Consider the following 22,527-nt stretch of genomic DNA (forward strand, 5'->3'; position numbering starts at 1 on the left):
CCTTTACAGTTCTGGAACAACATCCTATGGACAGATGAGACAAAGATCAACTTGTACCAGAGTGATGGGAAGAAAAGAGTATGGAGAAGGAAAGGAACTGCTCATGATCCAAAACATACCAGCTCATCAGTGAAGCATGGTGGTGGTAGTGTCATGGCGTGGCCATGTATGGATGCCAATGGAACTGGTTCCCTTGTATTTATTGATGATGTGACTGCTGACAAAAGCAGCAGGATGAATTCTGAAGTGTTTCGGGCAACATTATCTGCTCATATTCAGTCAAATGCTTCAGAACTCATTGGAAGGCGTTTCACAGTGCAGATGGACAATGACCCGAAGCATACTGCAAAAGCAACCAAAGCGTTTTTTAAGGCAAATAAGTGGAATGTTATGCAATGGCCAAGTCAATCACCTGACCTGAATCCTATTGAGCATGCATTTCACTTGATGAAGACAAAACTGAAGGGAAAATGCCCCAAGAACAAGCAAAAACTGAAGACATTTGCAGTAGAGGTCTGGCATAGCATCACCAGGGATGAAACCCAGCGTCTGGTGATGTCTATACGTTCCAGACTTCAGGCTGTAACTGACAAAAGGATTTGCAACAAAGTATTAAAAAGTAAAAGTTTGATTTAGGTTTGGTCCCTTAAAAAGTGGGAGGGACATATAAAAACCATTTTAATTCCTACACAGTTCACCTGATTTGTATGTAAATACCCTCAAATTAAAGCGGAAAGTCTGCAGTTAAAGCACATCTTGTTCGTTTCATTTCAAATCCATTGTGGTGGTGTATAGAGCCCAAAATATGAGAATTGTGTCGATGTCCCAATATATATGTACCAGACTGTATATTGCATGAAGCATAGGAGATAGGATTGACCCTTGAGGAACATTGCATGACAGTGATAATTATACTCCAGAAGATTTAAATGGTTCCGTACTTGGGTAATGTCTAATGTGTTCAACAAGAGCGGATTTATTTCTCTCACGGCATGAAAATAGCTTCTCACCTGTGAAATCGCTGATGTTTAACAAGACCGGATTTCGATGAAAAACATTTCCCACACTCATAACAGGAATACGGCTTCTCACCTGTGTGACTTCTCTGATGTGTAACAAGATCTGATTTCGATGAAAAACATTTCCCACACTCATAACAGGAATACGGCTTCTCACCTGTGTGACTTCGCTGATGTAGAACAAGATTTGATTTCTGTGCAAAACATTTCCCACACTCAGAACAGGAATATGGCATCTCACCTGTGTGACTTCTCTGATGCGTGACAAGAGCTGATTTCCGTACAAAACATTTCCTACACTCAGAACAGGAATACGGCTTTTCACCTGTGTGACTTTTCTGATGTGTAACAAGATTTGATTTCAATGCAAAACATTCTCCACACTCAGTACAGGAATACGGCTTCTCACCTGTGTGACTTCTCTGATGTGTAACAAGATTTGATTTCGATGCAAAACATTTCCCACACTCAGAACAGGAATATGGCCTCTCACCTGTGTGACTTCTCTGATGTTTAACCAGATTTGATTTCGATGCAAAACATTTCCCACACTCAGAACAGGAATACGGCTTCTCACCTGTGTGACTTCTCTGATGTGTAACAAGATTTGATTTCGATACAAAACATTTCCCACACTCGGAACAGGAATACGGCTTCTCACCAGTGTGACTTCTCTGATGTAGAACAAGACCTGATTTCTGTGCAAAACATTTCATACACTGAGAACAGGAATACGGCTTCTCACCTGTGTGACTTCTCTGATGTGTAACAAGATCTGATTTCCATGCAAAACATTTCCCACACTCAGAACAGGAATATGGCTTCTCACCTGTGTGACTTCTCTGATGTGTAACAAGATCTGATTTCCATGCAAAACATTTCCCACACTCAGAACAGGAATACGGCTTCTCACCTGTGTGACTTCTCTGATGTGTAACAAGATTTGATTTAGATGTAAAACATTTCCCACACTCAGAACATGGAATTGGCCTGTCACCTGCCTTAGCTGGCTGATGAGTAATACGGTTTGTGTTCTGTGTAAAACATTTGGCATCTGTAGAACAGGGAAACACTGTATCTAATCTCAGAGCTGTAATAGATGCACCAATATCAGAGTGATCAGGAGAACATTTCCCAGGATCAGAGGGACCAGCTGATAGAGCTGGATGTATAATTGGGGTAATGGGGTTATCTCCTGGAGAATCCTGTATACTTTCATCTGTTATTTCACAATCCGGGGATAACATTAGATGTCCTTCTGAGATATTCCTGCTTGTGTATCCATCTGCTGGAAATAAAATACATTAATATATAAAATGAGCAGACAAGACCCAGGATGTTACAGGATACAATATATAATTCTATAACTGCCATTTTCTTTTACCTGTAATCATTGCTTTTATGTTTATTACAGAAACAAAAAAGCAAGGATGCTTAGACTGGAGCTTGATCAACACTGAAGGCTCAAGTGGGATTACTAGAGGTGACACGGACGCTCATTTGAGATTACTAGAGGTGACATGGATGCTCATGTGGGATTACTAGAGGTGACATGGATGCTCATGTGGGATTACTACAGGTGACATGGGCGATCATGTGGAATTACTAGAGGTGACACGGACACTCATATGGGATTACTAGAGGTGACATGGACGCTCATGTGGGATTACTAGAGGTGACATGGATGCTCATGTGGGATTACTAGAGGTGACATGGAAGCTCACGAGGGATTACTAGAGGTGACATGGATGCTCATGTGGGATTACTAGAGGTGACATGGATGCTCATGTGGGATTACTAGAGGTGGCATGGACGCTCATGTGGGTTTACTAGAGGTGACATGGACGCTCATGTGGGATTACTAGAGGTGGCATGGACGCTCATGTGGGATTACTAGAGGTGACACCGATGCCCATGTGAGATTACTAGAGGTGACATGGACACTGCTATAATAAATCACCAAAGAGAAAGTGCTGTCCTGTTTGCGCACCAATAAATAATATATAACCTTTATTAAGTACAGTAAAGTATGTAAGATAAATCGTTGAGATATTAAACACAAAGTTAAGTGTATAAAGAGCTGAATAAAGTAATAAAAAAACATTGGGTTTTAATTGGGTGTTAATTGATACAATGCAGGTAATCTGGGGGGGGGGGGGAGCTGCAGGCTTAAATGCATCGGTCAATACGTGAACTAATGCTCCACTGTTTATTATTGTTAGTTAATATAGTGAGTGCAGAGCCCCTGTGATTTTATTTAAACAATGTGGTCGTATACTGTGTTGCACCCCCAAATCTAGGAACGGCGAGTGCTGTGGATTAGTTTATTATGGTGTACATGCAATTGCGGTCGAATTCCGTCCGGAATTCAACCGTTTTTTAATTCAGCACAATCTGACAGTCACACACCCTCCAGCGGGGACCCGAATTCGACATTCAATAAAAAACGGGGGGGAAAACGGAACTACAAGTCCCAGCAAGCCTCACACGCAAGCTGGTACTTGGAGAACCACAAGTACCAGCATGTGGGGGAAAAGCGGGCCCGCTGGTACCTGTAGTTCTACTACAAAAAAAATACCCAAATAAAAACAGGACACACACACAAAAAAAAAATATTGTTTTAAAAAATATATTAAATAATACTTGTGGCTCCTAAATAGACAAACCAAGTAGATAATCCCTTCTAATATAAACAGACATGCTATTAGCAATAAAAAAAAACCCTACAAAAAACATGTTTTAAAATTTTTTATTCGATCACGCCAGCAAAATGAGGCGAACTGAAATTGATGAAATAACGGTCGAAAAAAGCACTGTTGTCGAATCGACATTCTTCAACTGAATATACTTTTGTCGAAAAGCCGCATTTTAACCATTGCAGACATGTCGAATTTGACAAATGTCGAATTGCAAAAAGTTGAATCTGAAACAGACGTTTTTTTTTGTCAAAAAGTACTGTATTGCAATGTTGAATCAGTTTTGTCAAAAATGGCCCGTTTTCAACATTTGCGGCAATTCGACCGCAATTGCATATGGCCCTATATCTATCTCACTGGGGCTCTGCACTCACTATAATAACTAACAATAATAAACAGGGGAGATTTAGTTCACCTACTGACCAATGCATTTAAGCCTGCAGCCCCCGACAAGGGACCCCACTATACTGCAGGCTCTGCTCTATTGCTCAAAATAATTACCAGAAAAACAGCTATCACATTAGTGTTACACTTTAGGTATGCTGCTACCTGGTCTAAAGCTCACAACAACTTACCTTATATAGGTGAGACCGTTACCAACACACCTAACGTAAAGCACCTAGGAGAAAAGCGGACACAATCTATACTTACCTTATATAGGCGAGACCGTTACCTACACACCTAATGAAAAGCACCCAGGAGAACAGCGGACACAATCTATACTTAACTTAAATCAGAGTGCATGAGAGAAGGTGACCACAAAAAGATTAATGAAAAACGAATCTAATAAACAAAAATAATATATATATATATATATATATATATATATATATATATAAAATCTCCTATGTAACCTGTAGATCTGCACATACCAGGAGATAGACATTTATGTATGTAGTAAGGCTACTGCAGGGATGGGGAACCTTCGGCCCTCCAGCTGTTTTTGAACTACACATACCAGCATGCCTTGCTGCAGTTTTGCTATTTGGCCATGCTAAAACTGTTGCAAGGCATGCTGGGATGTGTAGTTCAACAGCAGCTGGAGGGCCGAAGGTTCCCCATCCCTGGGCTACTGGGAGACCTTGGATAGAGCAATATTGGATCTGACCATTACATTCCCTAAAGTCATAACCTCAGAACTGCACAGGGCAGGAACTATTATTCACAAGTAATTAGGAATTTGTTCATCAGGAACAAATCCACAATTACCGTCTGAAGGTTACACAATTATTTGAAGTCTACACAATTGATATTTGAAGATAACAAGACTTATGGTCGACTTTACCAGGGTTAACTTTTTCTTTGAGAAAAAAGGTACTACCACCTATACGCGCTATCCATTACAATACATAAATGATAGTGAATGATGTACAAACAATGTAATATCAATGATGGATATCCCAAATGATGTGAAAAATAAGATTTTATACCTACCGGTAAATCTTTTTCTCCTAGTCCGTAGAGGATGTTGCGGACTCCGTAAGGACCATGGGGATAGACGGGCTCCGCAGGAGACATGGGCACTAAGAAAGAACTTTAGGTATGGGTGTGCACTGGCTCCTCCCTCTATGCCCCTCCTCCAGCCTCAGTTAGAGAAACTGTGCCCAGAGGAGACGGACAGTACGAGGAAAGGATTTTGTTAATCCAAGGGCAAGATTCATACCAGCCACACCATCCACACCATATAACTAGGGATATATGAAACAGTTAACAGTATGAAACAACACAGAATCAGACTGAGACTGATGAAAACTGTAACATAACCCTTATGTAAGCAATAACTATATACAAGTCTTGCAGAAGTAGTCCGCACTTGGGACGGGCACCCAGCATCCTCTATGGACTAGGAGAAAAATATTTACTGGTAAGTTTAAAATCTTATTTTCTCTTACGTCCTAGAGGATGCTGGGGACTCCATAAGGACCATGGGGATTATACCAAAGCTCCCAAACGGGTGGGAGAGTGCGGATGACTCTGCAGCACCGATTGAGCAAACAGGAGGTCCTCCTCAGCCAGGGTATCAAACTTGTAGAACTTTGCAAAGGTGTGTGAACCCGACCAAGTAGCAGCTCGGCACAATCGCAATGCCGAGACCCCTCGGGCAGCCGCCCAAGAAGAGCTCACCTTCCTAGTGGAATGGGCCTTAATCGATTTTGGTAACGGCAATCCAGCCGTTGAATGATCCTGCTGAATTATGTTACAGATCCAGCGAGCAATAGACTGCTTTGAAGCAGGAGCGCCAACCTTGTTGGCAGCATACAGGACAAACAGTGCATCTGTTTTTCTGACCCTAGCCTTTCTGGCTATGTAAATTTTCAAAGCCCTGACCACATCAAGGGACTCAATCCTCCAAGTCTCGTGTAGCCACCGGCACCACAATAGGTTGGTTCATATGAAAAGATGAAACCACCTTAGGCAAGAACTGAGGACGGGTCCGCAATTCCGCTCTATCCATATGGAAAACCAGATAGGGGCTTTTATGAGACAAAGCCGCCAATTCCGACACTCGCCTAGCCGAAGCCAAGGCTAACAACATGACCACTTTCCAAGTGAGATATTTTAATTCCACTGTTTGAAGTGGTTCAAACCAGTGCGACTTAAGGAAACTCAACACCACGTTAAGGTCCAAGGCGCCACCGGAGGTACAAAAGGAGGCTGAATATGCAGCACTCCCTTCACAAAAGTCTGTACTTCTGGGAGAGAAACTAATTCCTTCTGAAAGAAAATGGATAGGACCGAAATCTGAACCTTAATGGAGCTTAATTTTAGGCCCAAATTCACTCCAGTTTGTAGGAAGTGAAGGAAACGGCCCAGATGGAATTCTTCCGTAGGAGCATTCCTGGCCTCACACCAAGAAACATACTTTCGCCATATACGGTGATAATGTTTAGCTGTCACGTCCTTCCTAGCCTTTATCAGAGTAGGAATGACCTCATCCGGAATGCCCTTTTACGCTAGGATCCGGCGTCCAACCGCCGTGCCATCAAACGCAGTCGTGGTAAGTCTTGGAACAGACAGGGCCCCTGTTGTAACAGGTCCTGTCTTAGAGGAAGAGGCCACGGATCTTCTGTGAGCATTTCCTGCAGATCCGGATACCAGGCCCTTCGCGGCCAATCTGGAACAATGAGAATAATTCTTATTATTCTCAACTCCTTGGGGATGAGAGGAAAAGGAGGAAACACATAGACCGACTGGAACACCCACGGTGTCACTGGGGCGTCCACTGCCCCCGCCTGAGGGTCTGTACCTCTGTAGTTTTTTGTTTAGGCGGGACGCCATCATGTCTATCTGGGGCAGGCCCCACTGACTTGCAATCTGTGCAAAGACTTCCTGATGAAGTCCCCACTCTCCTGTATGTAGATCGTGTCTGCTGAGGAAGTCTGCTTCCCAGTTGTCCACTCCCGGAATGAACACTGCTGACAGTGCGCCTACATGATTTTCCGCCCAGCGAAGAATCCTGGTGTTTTCCGCCATTGCCACTTTGCTCCTTGTGCCGCCTTGGTGGTTTACATGAGCTACTGCGGTGATATTGTCTGACTGGATCAGAACCGGTAGGTCGCGAAGCAAAGTCTCCGCTTGACGAAGGGCATTGTAAATGGCCCTCAGTTCCAGGACGTTGATGTGAAGACCAGTTTCTTGACTTGACCAAAGACCTTGGAAGTTTCTTCCCTGTGTGACTGCTCCCCAACCTCGGAGGCTCGAGTCCATGGTCACCAGAACCCAGTCCTGAATGCCGAATCTGCAACCCTCTAGAAGGTGAGCACTCTGCAGCCACCACAGGAGAGATACCCTGGCCCTGGGGGACAGGGTGATCAACTGATGAATCTGTAGATGTGACCCGGACCACTTGTCCAGTAGGTCCCATTGGAAGGTCCTCGCATGGAACCTGCTGAAAGGAATGGCCTCGCAAGATGCCACCATCTTTCCCAGGACTCGAGTGCAGTGATGCACTGACACGTGTTTTGGCTTCAATAGGTCCCTGACCAGAGTCATGAGTTCCTAGGCCTTCTCTATCGGAAGATAAACCCTTTTCTGGTCCGTATCCAGAATCATGCCTAAGAAGGTCAAACGAGTCGTAGGAACCAACTGTGACTTCGGGATATTGAGAATCCAGCCGTGTTGCTGTAACACTTTCAGTTAAAGTGACACGCTGTTCAACAACTACTCTCGTTATCTCACTTTTATGAGGAGATCGTCCAAGTGCGGGATAATTGTGACACCCTGCTTGCGCAGGAGCACCATCATTTCCGCCATTACCTTGGTGAAAATCCTCGGGGCCGTGGAAAGCCTGAAAGGCAACGTCTGAAATTGGTAATGACAATCTTGTACCGCAAATCTCAGGTACGCCTGATGAGGTGGATATATGGGAACATGAAGGTATGCATCCTTTATGTCCAGGGATACCATAAAATCCCCCCTTCTAGGCTGGCGATGACCGCTCTGAGCGATTCCATCTTGAACTTGAACCTTTTCAAGTATAGGTTCAGGGATTTTAAATTTAAAATGGGTCTGACCGAACTGTCCGGTTTCGGGACTACAAATAGGGTTGAGTAATACCCCCTCCCTTGTTGAAGCAGGGGAACCTTGACCACCACCTGCTGAAGACACAATTTTTTAATTGCATTTAAGACTATCTCCCTTTCTGGGGGAGAAGCTGGTAGGGCCGATTTGAAAAACCGGCGAGGAGGCGCCTCTTCGAACTCCAGCTTGTAACCCTGGGAAAAAATCTCTATTGCCCAGGGATCCACCTGTGAGAGAACCCAGATGTGGCTGAAAAGTCGAAGTACTTTGCATCATTGTAGTCGACACTGGAGTCACAATCCGTGTTGGTATTAGTGTCTACTATTTGGGATAGTGGGTGCTTTTGAGACCCCGAAGGTCCCTGCGACATAGAGGCAGGCAGGGGTGGACTCCCTGCATGTTCCCTGGCTTCAGCTTTGTCCAACCTTTTGTGCAATAAATTCACATTAGCACTTAAAACATTCCACATATCCATCCAGTCTGGTGTCAGCGTTGTCGACGGAGACACCACACTCATTTGCTTTACCTCCTCCCTAGGAGAGCCTACTACCTCAGACATGCCGATACACGCGTACCGACACACCACTCAGGGAATCCTCTTATCTGAAGACAGTTCCCCCACAAGGCCCTTTGGAGAGACAGAGAGTATGCCAGCACACACCCAGCGCTAATGACCCAGGAAAAAACACACTATATGTTTACCCAGATAGCGCTGTAATATCTATTTTGCGCCAAATTATGTGCCCCCCCTTCTTTAAAACCCTCTTTCACCGTGATTAAGCAGGGGAGAGTCCGGGGAGCTTCCTCTCAGTGATGTGCTGTGGAGAAAATGGCGCTGGTGAGTGCTGAGGAACAAGCTCCGCCCCCTCAGCGGTGGGCTTCGGTCTCGCTTAAAAATTCAAAACATGGCGGGGGATCTCTCTTATATACAGTGCACAGCCTGTATATAAGGTTATTGCCACCTTTGGAGGTCCATATTGCTGCCCAGGGCGCCCCCCCTGCGCCCTGCACCCTTACAGTGACTGCCGTGTGTGTGTGCTGTGTGGGAGCAATGGCGCACAGCGCTACCTCAGTGAAGATCTGAAGTCTTCTGACGCCTTTGAAGTCTTCTTTCTTCACATACTCACCCGACTTCAATCTTCCGGCTCTGCAAGGAGGACGGCGGCGCGGCTCTGGGACGAACTGCGGGGTGAGACCTGCGTTCCGTTCCCTCTGGAGCTAATGGTGTCCAGTAGCCTAAGAAACAGAGCCTAACATTAAAGTAGGTCTGCTTCTCTCCCCTCAGTCCCTCGCTGCAGGGAGTCTGTCGCCAGCAGGCTCCCTGAAAATAAAAAACCTAACAAATACTTTATTTTTCAGGAAAACCCAGGAGAGCTCCCTGTAATGCACCCAGTCTCCTCTGGGCACAGTAATAAACTGAGGTCTGGAGGAGGGGCATAGAGGGAGGAGCCAGTGCACACCCATACCTAAAGTTCTTTCTTAGTGCCCATGTCTCCTGCGGAGCCCGTCTATCCCCATGGTCCTTACGGTGTCCCCAGCATCCTCTAGGACGTAAGAGAAATATATATATATAAAGACATCTTTTTCTGAGGTCTACAGGATCCACAGTCCTCGCATTGGGGTGTAGGTGGTAGGAGTTGACTGAGCACCACACAGTTAAGCTTGTAGCTCCCATGATGCACCAGTCCTCCTCCTCATATACCCCGCCTCTGGCCTAGGGAAGCCAGTTTTGTTAACAAGCCAAAAGGCAGGAGCAGGATTTCAGGAGAAAAGGAAGACTTGAACATACAAGACATACTATCTTGCAGAGTAGAAAAAAATCACAAAGGGGGGAAAAAAAATAGGATTTTAATTACCTAGCGGTAAATCCTTTTCTCGTAGTCCGTAGAGGATACTTGGGTCCACATTAGTTCCATAGGGTATAGACGGGTCCACTAGGAGCCATGGGCACTTTAAGAAATTAATAGTGTGGGCTGGCTCCTTTCTCTATCAGACTCAGTCTAGAAACTGTGCCCGAGGAGACGGACATACTTCAAGAGAAGGATTTAACTGAACAGTAGTGAGATTCGAACTAGCACACGCAACCAAGAGGAAAGCCATGCTAACCAAACTTGAAAAGGTACAGCAATGGCTGCACCAAGAATAATACTTAACTAAGTAACAGTGCAGAAAAATGAAGCACTGGGCGGGCGCCCAGTATCCTCTACGCACTTCGAGAAAAGGATTTACCGGTAGGTAATTAAAATCCTATTCTCTCTTACATCCTAGAGGATACTGGGGTCCATTTAGTACCATGGGGATGCACGAAAGCTCCCAAAACGGGTGGGAGAGTGCTGAGGTTCCTGAAGAACTGATTGATCAAACTGAAGGTCCTCAGCGGTCAAAGTATCGAACTTGTAGAACTTAGCAAACGTGTGCGACCCTGACCAAGTAGCCGCTCGTCAAAGCTGTAAAGCCGAGACACCCTGGGCAGCTGCCCAGGAAGAACCCACCAACCGAGTAGAGTGGACCTGAACCGATTTCGGAACCGGCAAGCCTGCCATAGAATAAGCATGCTGGATAGTAAGCCTGATCCAGCTAGCAATAGACTGCTTAGAAGCAGGGCACCCAATTTTATTGGGATCATGGAAAACAAACTGCGAAAACAAACAGCGAGTCAGTCTGTGACCAGCCTTCCGCTTCACATAAATTTTCAAAGCCCTCACAACATCTAAGGACTTTGAAGAAGCAGAAGTGTTGGTAATCACCGAAATCACAATAGGTTGGTTGATGTGAAATGCAGACACCACCTTAGGAAAGAACTGCTGATGAGTTCTGAGCTCAGTGCGATCCTCATGTAAAATCAAGTAGGGGCTCTTGTGAGGCAATGCCGCCAGTTCCGACACGCGCCTGGCCGAAGCCAGGGCCAACAGTGTAACTGTCTGCCACGTATGAAACTTAACGTCCACTGCCTGTAAGGGCTCAAACCAATCCGATTGGAGGAACTGCAACACCACTTTGAGATCCGAAGGTGTCATAGGAGGCACAAAGGGCGGTTGGATGTGCAGAACACCCTTCAAAAAAGTATGAATCTCAGGAAGAGACGCCAATTGCTTCTGAAAGAAAATGGACAAGGCCGAAATCTGGACTTTCAAGGAGCCCAAACGGAGGCTCACATCCACTCCTGCCTGCAGAAAAAGGAGAAACTGTCCCAGCTTAAATTCCGTCGCAGGAATTTTCCTGTTCTCACACCAAGATCCTTATTTTTTCCAAATACACTTGGATCAAGGTTGGAATAACCTTATCCAGAATCCCTTTCTGGGCTAGAATTTGACGCTCAACCTCCATGCTGTCAAATTTAGCCGCGGTAAGTCTTGATAGACGAACGGCCCCTGTTGCAGAAGATCCTCTCGAAGAGGAAGAGGCCACAGGTCCTCCAGGAGCAACTCCAGTAGATCCGCGTATCAGGCCCTTCTTGGCCAGTCCAGAGCAATGAGAAATGCTTGAACCTTTTCCCTTTTTATTCTTTTGAGAATCCTTGGGATTAACAGAAGTGGTGAAAACACGTAGACCATCTGGTAGACCCACGGAGTCACCAGAGATTCCGCCTCCACTGCTTGCGGGTCTCTCGACCTGGAACAATATGGCTTGAGCTTCTTGTTGAGACGAGAGGCCCTCATGTCGATTTGGGGAAGTCCCGACGTGCCAGGGACTCAAACACCTGCGGGTGAAGGTCCCACTCTCCTGGATGGACGCCGTGTCTGCCGAGGGAGTTCGCTTCCCAGTTGTCCACTCCCGGAATGAAGATTGCCAACAACGCCACCGCATGTCTTTATGCCCAGAGGAGAATCCTTTTTACCTCCAAAATTGCAGCTCTGCTTTTCGTTCCGCCTTGTCGGGTTATGTACGCTACTGCCGTCACATTGTCCGACTGAACTTGTATGGCCTGATCTTGAAGAAAATGGGATGCCTGTAGAAGGGCGTTGTATATGGCTCTGAGTTCCAGAATGTTGATCGGAAGAATAGATTCTTGACTTGACCATTTTCCTTGGAACTGTTCCCCTTGGGTAACTACTCCCCAACTGAGGCTTGCGTCTGTGGGTAGCAGAATCCAATTTTGAATCCCGAACCTTCGGCCTTCAGTTAGGTGAGAAGTCTGAAGCCACCACAGAAGAGAAATCCTGGCTCTTGGCGACAGACGTATCCTCTGGTGCATGTGGAGATGCGATCCGGACCATTTGTCCAACAGATCCAGCTGTAAGGGCCTTGCATGAAACATTCCATATTGCAGAGATCAGTAAGAGGCCACCATTTTCCCCAAGAGGCGAATGCACAGGTGCACCAAAATTCGGGTCGGCTTTAGAACGTCCCGTACCATCAACTGGATCACCAATGCCTTTTCCATTGGGAGGAATACACTCCGCGCATCCGTATCCAGTATCATTCCCAGGAACGAAAGCCTCCGTGTTGGTTCCAGGTGAGATTTAGGCAGGCTTAGAATCCACCCGTGATCCTGGAGTAACATCGTTGAGAGGGCAATGCTGTGTAACAACTTCTCCCTGGACGGTGCTTTGATTAGTAGGTCATCAAGGTACGGTATTATGTTCACTCCCCGCAAGCGGAGGAGCAACATCAACTCTGCTATTACCTTGGTTAACACCCGTGGCGCCGTGGAGAGTCCAAATGGCAGTGCTTGGAACTGGTAGTGGCATTCCTGTAACGCAAACCTGAGATAAGCCTGATGAGGCGGCCAAGTCGGGACATGAAGGTACGCATCCTTGATGTCCAGAGACATCCAGAAATCCCCATCCTCCAGACCTGAGATCACCACTCTTACAGACTCCATCTTCAATTTAAACACCTTTAAATATGGGTTCAGAGACTTGAGGTTTAAAATAGGTCATACCAAACCGTCTGGTTTCGGCACTACAAACAGTTTGGAATCATAACCCTTATTTTGTAGGTGAGGTGGAACTGGAACAATGGCCTGAGCCTGTACCAGTTGTTGAATTGCTGCCTGTAAGGTCAAGGTTGCTTCTGGAGAAGCTGGTAAACCGGATTTGAAGAATCTGGGAGGTGGGAGTTCTTGAAATTCCAGTCTTTATCCCTGTGCGATAAGATATTTCACCTAGGTATCTAGGCATGACGTTGCCCAGATGTGACTGAAATAACGTATCCGGGCTCCCACCTGCCTGTCTTCTAGGCAGTGTGGTCCACTGTGATGCTGAAGGCTTTGAGGAAGCAGAACCAGAGGTCTGTTCCTGAGAACCTGCAGCTACGGCTATTCTGGGTTTACCTTTACCGCCTCTGAAGGCTGTAGAAGAATCCTTGGACTTGTTTTTAAATTTAGCCATCCGAAAGGACTGCAAAGTCAGAGCAGAGGGTCGCTGCAGAAAGAAGGTATGTAGACTTACCCGCAGTGGCCTTAGATATCCAAGTATCTAGTTCATCTCCAAGCAGAGCTTCGCCCGTGAATGGTAGGCTCTCCACGCCTTTTCTGGAATCCGCAGTCCACTAGTGTAGCCACAAGCCCCTGCGTGCTGACACTACCATGGCAGTGGTGCATGCATTGAGTAAACCAATTTCTTTTATGGCCTCCACCATAAAGTTGGCAGCATCTTGGATGTGCTGTAGGAATTAATGTCATCCCTGGTTAGTGAATCTAAATCTTCAATTAGATTATCAGACCATCTTGCAATTGCCCTAGCGATCCATGCACAAGCAATATTGGGTCTCTGGGCTACCCCAGCCGACAAGTATATAGATTTGAGAGTGGTCTCACTCTTACAGTCAGCCGCGTCCTTTAAGGACACCGCCCCGGGAACCTGTAAGACTATCTTTCACAACAACCTGGGCACAGATGCGTCCACTATTGGTGGGTTTTCCCATTTTTTTCTATCCTCCAAAGTAAAGGGGAAGGAAGAAATTAACCTTTTTGGGATCTGAAATTTTTGGTCAGGGTTCACCCAAGCTTCTTCAAAGAGGACATTTGACTAATTTGAAGCCGGAAAAGTAGCTGAGGATTTCTTTTTTGTATTAAAGTAAGATTCCTCAATTACTTCCTCTGCCCTGACAGGAATATGTAAGACAGTTCTAACCGCCTCTATGAGGGCCTGGATACCCTGTGCCAGGACAGCACACCCCTCCACTGGCATCCATATCATCCGGATCCGGATCAGGATCAGTGTCACCCTGCATGAGTTTGGCCAGAGTACGCTTTTGTGGGCAAATGGCGAGGGATTGAGACACAGGTATGGGAGCTGAATCTTTGTTGATCAGGTCATCCATAGACTGCCTTAAGAATTGTGTCTCCCTTTCACTATGAGATAGCTTAGTGCAAATATTAGAAATCATCCCTTTAATGGAAGCCAACCACGGGGGTTCAGCCCCACTAGCTTGAGAGGGAGCACAATCTTGGGTGCAGGGTAGTGAGTCCCCAGGGGATTAGAGACATTCTGCAGTACAAGAGACACAGTCCATGGACATGATTGTGAAAGGGACACACACACACACACACACACACACACACACACACACACACACACACACACACAAGGTGAAACACAGTATATGTAGGCAGGGTCCTCAGAAATCAGAGCCAGCCACACAGCGCCCCTTTAGCAAAGTTAAACTGAGCTGGGTCACAATAACAGGCACTTTAGTAGAGTTTTATAAATTTACACCCCCCCCCTTTCACTAAGACCCCCTGGTACCGCTGAGGAGACCTGGAGTCCTTGTGGAGGAGCAGCGCTTCCCTGTGAATGCTTCCTGTATGAGCTGCAGAGGGAAAATGGTGCTGGAGAGCTGTAGGATCCGCTCTGAGTGAAGCCCCGCCCCCTGTAATGGCGACAGCTTCCCGCATTTTTTATACTGGCCTAAGGAACTAAATGTCTAACCAAGTGATTAAAATCCCTGTTAGCACAGTGTGGCCAGTGTGGATATTATAGGAGTCTCAGTGCGCCCCTCTCAGTGGGACCCGCTGCAGCGTGCGTCCTTCTGAGCCTCCCTGGAGCGTAGCCTGCATGAAGAGCTGCGCTCCTACCCTTGTGCCGCCATTCCTACCGGCGACCCACTAACCGGGACGCCCGCGCTGTACTCACCACTCTTCTGTCTTCAGGCTCTGTTAGGGGGTGGCGGTGTGCTGCGGGATGGTACGCTGTGCCGTGGTGTGGCTTGCGAATGGCTCCCTCAGGAGCTCAGTGTCCTGTCAGCTGAGAAACGGGACCATTAACTCTCTAGGAATTTAGGCCGTTCTCCCCCCTAAGTGCCACGAAGGGGTCAGTCTGCTGCCTAAACAGACCTGACTGAGAATAACAAACATTAAATTAAAAAAAAATGGAAAACTCTTCAGGAGCTCTCCAAAGCGTGACCGGCTCCTCCAGGCACATTTTCTAAACTGAGTCCGGTAGGAGGGGCATAGAGGGAGGAGCCAGCCCACACTATTAATTTCTTAATATGCCCATGGCTCCTAGTGGACCCATCTATACCCCCATGGTACTAATGTGGACCCCAGCATCCTCTAGGACGTAAGAGAAAAGTATTTCCCCAAGACAGGTGTGTCTTGGTGGGCACCCTATGGATCCTATGGACCTTAAAGAAAAATAGTTCACCATGATAAGTCTAACATAACTCTTGATTTCTTCATCAAGATCCATGGTGATCCACAGTCCTTACATAGGGGATGTCCTAAAGCAGTTTCCCCTAAGGGTGGGGACGCTCCTGAGTAGACAGGAGAATCCAACGTCCTAAGGAAGCTTCCCGAGAGGTAAAGGTATCAAAAGGCATAAAAACCTCAGGAACGTGTTAATAGAAGACAACGTAGCTGCCTTGCAGAGTTGTTCAGCAGTAGCACCTGAGAGAGCCACCCATGAGGGACCTGCTGAACGTATCGAATGAGCAGAGACCGGAACAGGAAGATCAGCTCGAATGCAATAGTCATGCAAAGCCACCTGGACAGCGTTTGTTTACTAGCTGGCCAGCCTTGCTTATAGAATCCATACTGGACAGATAGAGAATCCGTTTTCCTGATCACTCTGGTACTTTCCACATAAATCCTTAGTGCACGAACCGCATCCAATAAGGCCTCACCAATAACAGGACTAAAAGGCTGGAACCAATATCTCTGTATTTAGATGAAACTTGGACACCATCTTAGGAAGGTGACCCACCTTGGTCCGGAGAACTGCCCTATCTTGATGGAAGGTCAGAAACGAAGGAGGACAGGAAAGCACTCCTAAATCAGACACTCTTCTCGCAGAGGTAATAGCCAGGAGAAATAACACCTTTACAGCCAGCCACTTAAGGTCCACTGACTCTAAAGGCTCAAATGGGGAAGTCTTAAGAGCTTGCAGGACTAGGGATATATCCCAGGAGCCACTGGATGTACAAAGGGAGGCTGGATATGGAGTATTCCTTGAAAAAGGTACGCCCATCTTGTAGTGGAGCGATCTGTCATTGAAACCACACTGATCGTGCAGAAACGTGTACTTTCAGGAATGCTAGGCAAAGACCAAGGTCTAACCCTGCTTGTAGAAAGGCCAGTACCCTGGAGACCCTAAAAAGGTAGGAGGGTCATAGCGCCTAGGCGCACACCACTGAAAATCAGCGTGCCAAATCTGGTAATAGATGTGGGTTGAAGACACAGATTTTCTATATCACTGCATCCGAGAACCCATTCGCTCTAAAAACTGATGACTCGAGAGCAAAGACAGTGGAGCCAGGTTCCAATGCAGACAGGGACCCCGAGACAACAAGTCTGCTCGCTGTGGCAGTAGGAATGGCATGTCTATGGACAGATTTTGGAGATCGGCGAACCAATGGTGCCTGGGCCATACAGAGTAATCAGTATAATGGGGCCTCCTTCCTGTTTAAACTTGCGAAAAATCTGGGTAACAGCGATACTGGAGAAAACAGGTATCTCTGAAGGAAGGTCCACCGTACTGCTAAAATGTCCACGAAAGCTGCCTGCGGATCTTTGGTCCTGGATCTATAGATTTGGACCTTGTGATTGTGACGCGAGTCCATCAGGTCTACATCCGGCAGACCCCATCTGTTTACCAGGTTCTGGAACACTTCAGGGTGCAGAGACCATTCGCCGCTGTGGACATCCTGCCGACTGAGGAAGTCTGCTCACCAGTTGAGGATTCCTGGCAGAAACACAGCCGAGATGGCCGGAAGGCGAGTTTTGGCCCACTGGAGCATGCGCTCCACCACTGCCATAGCCAGATGGCTGTGAGTGCCCCCTTGGTGGTTTAGATAGGCAACTGCAGTGGTATTGTCGGACTAAATCTGAACAGGCCTGCCTTGGAGGAGATCCTGAGCCTGAACGAAAGCGCTGTAGACTGCCCGAAGTTCTAGGACATTGATTGGCAAGCAACTTTCGTCTGGAGACCACCGACCCGGAAAGACGTGAGGACCACCCAATCCAGAATCCATAAAAGGACATCCTTTGTCCAAGTGTGACATCTCTAGCCACCAGGTGAGAGACAGATGTACCTCCGGAGATAGTACCATCTTCTCAGCCCTGATCCAACGATACTGCCTGTTCCACCTGGAAAGGATCATATGTTGTAGGGGCCTGGAGTGAAACTGAGCATACTCCACCATATCGAAGGTGGAGACCAAGGACCCCAGAACCTGCATTGCGGAATGTATGGACACCCGGAGATTGTGCAGTAAGTTGTGGACCATTGACTGCAGTTTGGTAACTTTGTCCACTGGCAGGAAGAGCCTCTGTTCCCACAAATCCAGGAGAGCCCCTAGATGCAACATCTGTTGTGAAGGGACAAGGAAGGGCTTTTGCCAATTGATCAGCCACCCGTGGGTCTGTAGAAAGGCAATGGTTATTTGAAGATAGCAGTGCAAAACTTCCTCAGATTGTGCCAGGAGCAACAAGTCGTCCAAATATGGGAGCACACTGATCCCTTGACGACGCAGCTGAGCACCAATCACCGCCATCAGCTTGGTAAATACCCATGGAGCCGTAGCCAGCCCAAAGGGTAGTGCCTGAAACTGGTAATACTGTGGCAGAACAGCAAAGCGGAGGAATCTCTGATGAGTAGGTTCTATAGGAACATGTAGGTAGGCATCCTGAGTATCCAGGGATACCATGAAGTCCCCTGGCTCTGACATCAGAGCAATAGACCGTATTGTTTAAATACAGAATCTGGTCACCCGTAAAAACTTGTTAAGAGATTTCAGATTGAGGATAGGCCGATAGGTCCCATTGGGTTACTGAATCAGGAAAAGGGGGTAGTGAAAACCCTTCCTCTGTTGTTCTTGAGGAACAGGGATAACAACCCCTACGTTCAGTAAAAAATTAACAGCTCCTTGGAGCGCCATGGCTGCGCCTTGATCCAATGGAGTAGTCGTGCAAAAAAACTGCTCAGACTAAAATTAGCAGTTCACCTGCTACAAAGATACCAGGATACATCCATCACAATTGGCATCAGACAATGAACCTATATTTCTAATCTATTCAGAAAAATTGTTGTCATATCAAATGCCATTGTGACCTACATTAGAAATCTTTTTCTAATATGTAGAAAATAATCATTTATATTTTCATCTAAGGTGTCACTGTCACCTCAAACTGTTACACCAATTAAGAGTGCTTCATTCTTATCTGTAATTTTTTCACTCTCGGATTCCGACGATAAAAGGAGAGAGAGGTCCAGATTCATTCTCTTTGTGTCCTCCTCTCCTAGGATTATATATATATATATATATATATATATATATATATATATATATATGTGTGTGTGTCTGTCCATGTGTTACTCTCTTATCCTAAATCTAATTAAAAGTTAAGTTTTATTTAAGCGTGCCCCAACACAGAGTCTTTCTTTCTTCTTTTTTCTTCAAACATTACCATGTACTTTTTGACTCTGGGTGCACCACCAACAATAATAAATCCTTGAATACCATTTACAGGCATCTCTTATGTAAGTGCCCTGTTGGTCACAAGGGACAAATTTGTTAAAGAGCCCGTATAAAAAAAGATTGAATTTAGTCCTGTGCGGCACCAAATTAACCTTTTTCCACTGTGTAGACTGTAAGGAAAACAGAGAGAGAGAGAGGTGTCCAACTCTTCCTCTGAGGACTCCAGAGTCTGACCACTGTCTAGACTGTAAGGATAACAGAGAGCGCTTATGTGCCATACTCATCTGAGGACGGTCTGCTGCAACAACTGCTGAGAGGTGGCCGACGTGTGGTCTGAGTAGGTCAATAAGTTCATCCATGGAGGATACCCCGGGGAATGCAATGCATGGGGCAATTGCTGCAGAAACCCCACATTAGGCAGCAAAGCAGGAGGCACCAATCGCTCCACCTGTGCAAAAGAAGCCACCCAGGGTGGTTCCTGCACAGGGTCTGTTTGGAGCAGCCGTTGTAGGTTTGGCACATAGCATTTATCACAAATGTTCCTGCACAAGGTCCTGTGGAGATAATGCTGCCGCACAGGCCTTACATGGAACCAGCACAGGTGCTATATCCTATTTCTTACACTTTGGAAGACCAGAAGCTAAGCACACACAATGTCCAGCTTTAGCAACTGCAGATGTGACGGCCTTCACAAACCACAAAGTCATTGTGAGGAACCACAGCCCGGAACACCTGTACTCACATGTAAGGGATAGATACAATGCAGTCACAAAGCCCGGAACACCCGTACTCACATGTAAGGGATAGATACAATGCAGTCACACAGCCCGGAACACCCGCACTCACATGTAAGGGATAGATACAATGCAGTCACACAGACCGGAACACCTGTACTCACATGTAAGGGATAGATACAATGCAGTCACACAGCCCGGAACACCTGTACTCACATGTAAGGGATAGATACAATGCAGTCACACAGACCGGAACACCTGTACTCACATGTAAGGGATAGATACAATGCAGTCACACAGCCCGGAACACCTGTACTCACATGTAAGGGACAGATACAATGCAGTCACACAGCCCGGAACACTGTACTCACATGTAAGGGATAGATACAATGCAGTCACACAGCCCGGAACACCCGCACTCACATGTAAGGGATAGATACAATGCAGTCACACAGCCCGGAACACCCGTACTCACATGTAAGGGATAGATACAATGCAGTCACACAGCCCGGAACACCCGCACTCACATGTAAGGGATAGATACAATGCAGTCACACAGCCCGGAACACCCGTACTCAAATTGTAAGGGATAGATACAATGCAGTCACACAGCCCGGAACACCTGCAGTCACACGGCCCGGAACACCTGCAGTCACACAGCCCGGAACACCTGCACTCACATGTAAGGGATAGCTACAATGCAGTCACACACAATACAAGTACATAACAATTACAATGGGCACTGACGTCATCTCCTCACACCACAGTGGTAGGTAGGACTAGTGCATGTATAACCTGGCCACTTCTGGAGACAGAACCCAGCATTCCCAGAGCCTGGCATCACACTCATTCCCATTGGAATGTCACTCAGAGACTCTTATAAGGGAAGCATGTGGGGGAGGGGCAGCCGAGAGGGAAACCCAGCTGTGGAATCTGGCTCTGGGAGAGGACCTACCTCCCCTGGCTGACATCACCCACCAGGTACCCTGGCCTCCATTATCCTATATATATATATATTATATGCATGCCCTGGTGGTCTAGTGTAACCCGTAGCAGCAGCCAGGGATCACATCAGAGCCTGCGGAAGCACGGACTGCATGTATTGTGGGTCCCACGAGCCGGAGAATGCCTTACCTGTCCTCCGGCTGTAGTCCTGGATACTGTACTAGCGCGGCGATCAGGAAGTAACCACGCCGGAATCATCAGTCTCTTAGCCTCACTGACGTTGCGGCACCAGAGGGGGATTGTTGGAGCAGCGGCGGCAGCGCTCAGAGAGACTCCCAGCGCTGCTCATTCATTCCTCTCCGCTGTGTGACCGGTGCTCCGGCTTCTGCCAGCACCAACACTAAAACTGCCCACTGGCCAGGGGCGGGGTACATGGGGAGGAGGTCTGGAGCATCCTGGGAAATAAAAGCTTAACTGTGTGATGCCCGGTCGACTCCTACCACCTACACCCCGATGTAAGGACTGTGGATCACTATGGACCCTAATGAAGAAAACGCCTTTAACAGAAAACACCCGATACAAATGTTGCTGCCGACGGGCGCAATATTAGCATTTCAGATCACCACCCCCGGGGGAGGCGAGCTGAAATTCGCAAAACTTTTCGTGATCGCGCCCATGACGTTAGTTGGGTTAAGTAGATTTACAAAGCTAATCCAGACTGCTATGGGCACGATATGCCGAAGAATGGGGGACAGTTGAATATTGCCCCGCAAACTCCTGTCACTGTAGACGTGAGATCGGGCGCGATATTACAATTGAATATCACCCCTTGTGTTATAAACACCCAACTGAGAACAGGGCTGATGGTCCTAGACTGCACCACTGGGCAGATACATTTCCATCATTAGTCTGTACTGACTGGCGACCAAACTAATTAAGGGCATGGAGACGATGGAATACAAGGAAAGGCATGTTTACATTGGAAAAGCGGAGACTAAGAGGGGATATGATCAACATCTACAAATATATAAGGGGACAATACACAGAGCTTGCACGGGACCTGTTTTTGGTTAGATCAACACAGAGGACTCGTGGACACTCACTCAGGTTAGAGGAGAGGAGATTCCGCACAATACGGCGTAAAGGCTTTTTCACGGTAAGGACAATACGTGTTTGGAATTCCCTGCCCGAGGGATTTGTAATGGCGGAATCTGTCAACACCTTTAAGAATGGGTTAGATAAATTCCTACTGGATAAGGATATCCAGGGGTATGGTGCATAGTCATACATTATAGTTACTATAAAAAGGGATAAAATGCAACGGCTGACAGCAGCATCAGTCAGAAATTTTAGTCAAATCATCATGCATAGGAGACCACAAATAGGTTGAACTCGATGGACAATTGTCTCTTTTCAACATCAGATACTATGTTACTATGACAGAGGAGGGTGTAGGATAAGAGATTGCTGTAGTGACTGAGCAATGAGAATATGTGACTTCTGTAATAAGCGTTTATTACTCACCTGTGCTGATATCTGTAGGGATTTCCTCCTCCTTACATTGCTGATCACCCCTCACATACGTCTCTTCTTCTCCCTTTATATCTTCTGCCTTCATATCAGTCACATACGTCTCTTCTTCTCCCTCTGTATCTTCTGCCTTTATATCAGTCACATACGTCTCTTCTTCTCCCTTTATATCTTCTGCCTTCATATCAGTCACATAGGTCTCTTCTTCTCCCTCTGTATCTT

At 46.7% G+C, this 22,527-nt stretch overlaps 1 protein-coding gene across 1 annotated transcript in view; it reads right to left on the minus strand.

The window, feature by feature from the left end:
* Nucleotides 1–819: 819 nt before the first annotated feature.
* Nucleotides 820–22,527, minus strand: part of LOC134984415 (zinc finger protein 585A-like) — a gene marked incomplete at its 5' end in the record, with an annotated part of 114,441 nt that continues 92,733 nt past the window's right edge. Inside the window, one exon of the mRNA XM_063950000.1 lies at nucleotides 820–2,009. Coding sequence (XP_063806070.1) covers nucleotides 1,007–2,009 — 1,003 coding nt within the window. The remainder of the gene's footprint in view (nucleotides 2,010–22,527) is intronic.

Source organism: Pseudophryne corroboree (genome assembly GCF_028390025.1).
Source record: "Pseudophryne corroboree isolate aPseCor3 chromosome 3 unlocalized genomic scaffold, aPseCor3.hap2 SUPER_3_unloc_52, whole genome shotgun sequence".
Taxonomy (NCBI): Eukaryota; Metazoa; Chordata; class Amphibia; order Anura; family Myobatrachidae; genus Pseudophryne; species Pseudophryne corroboree.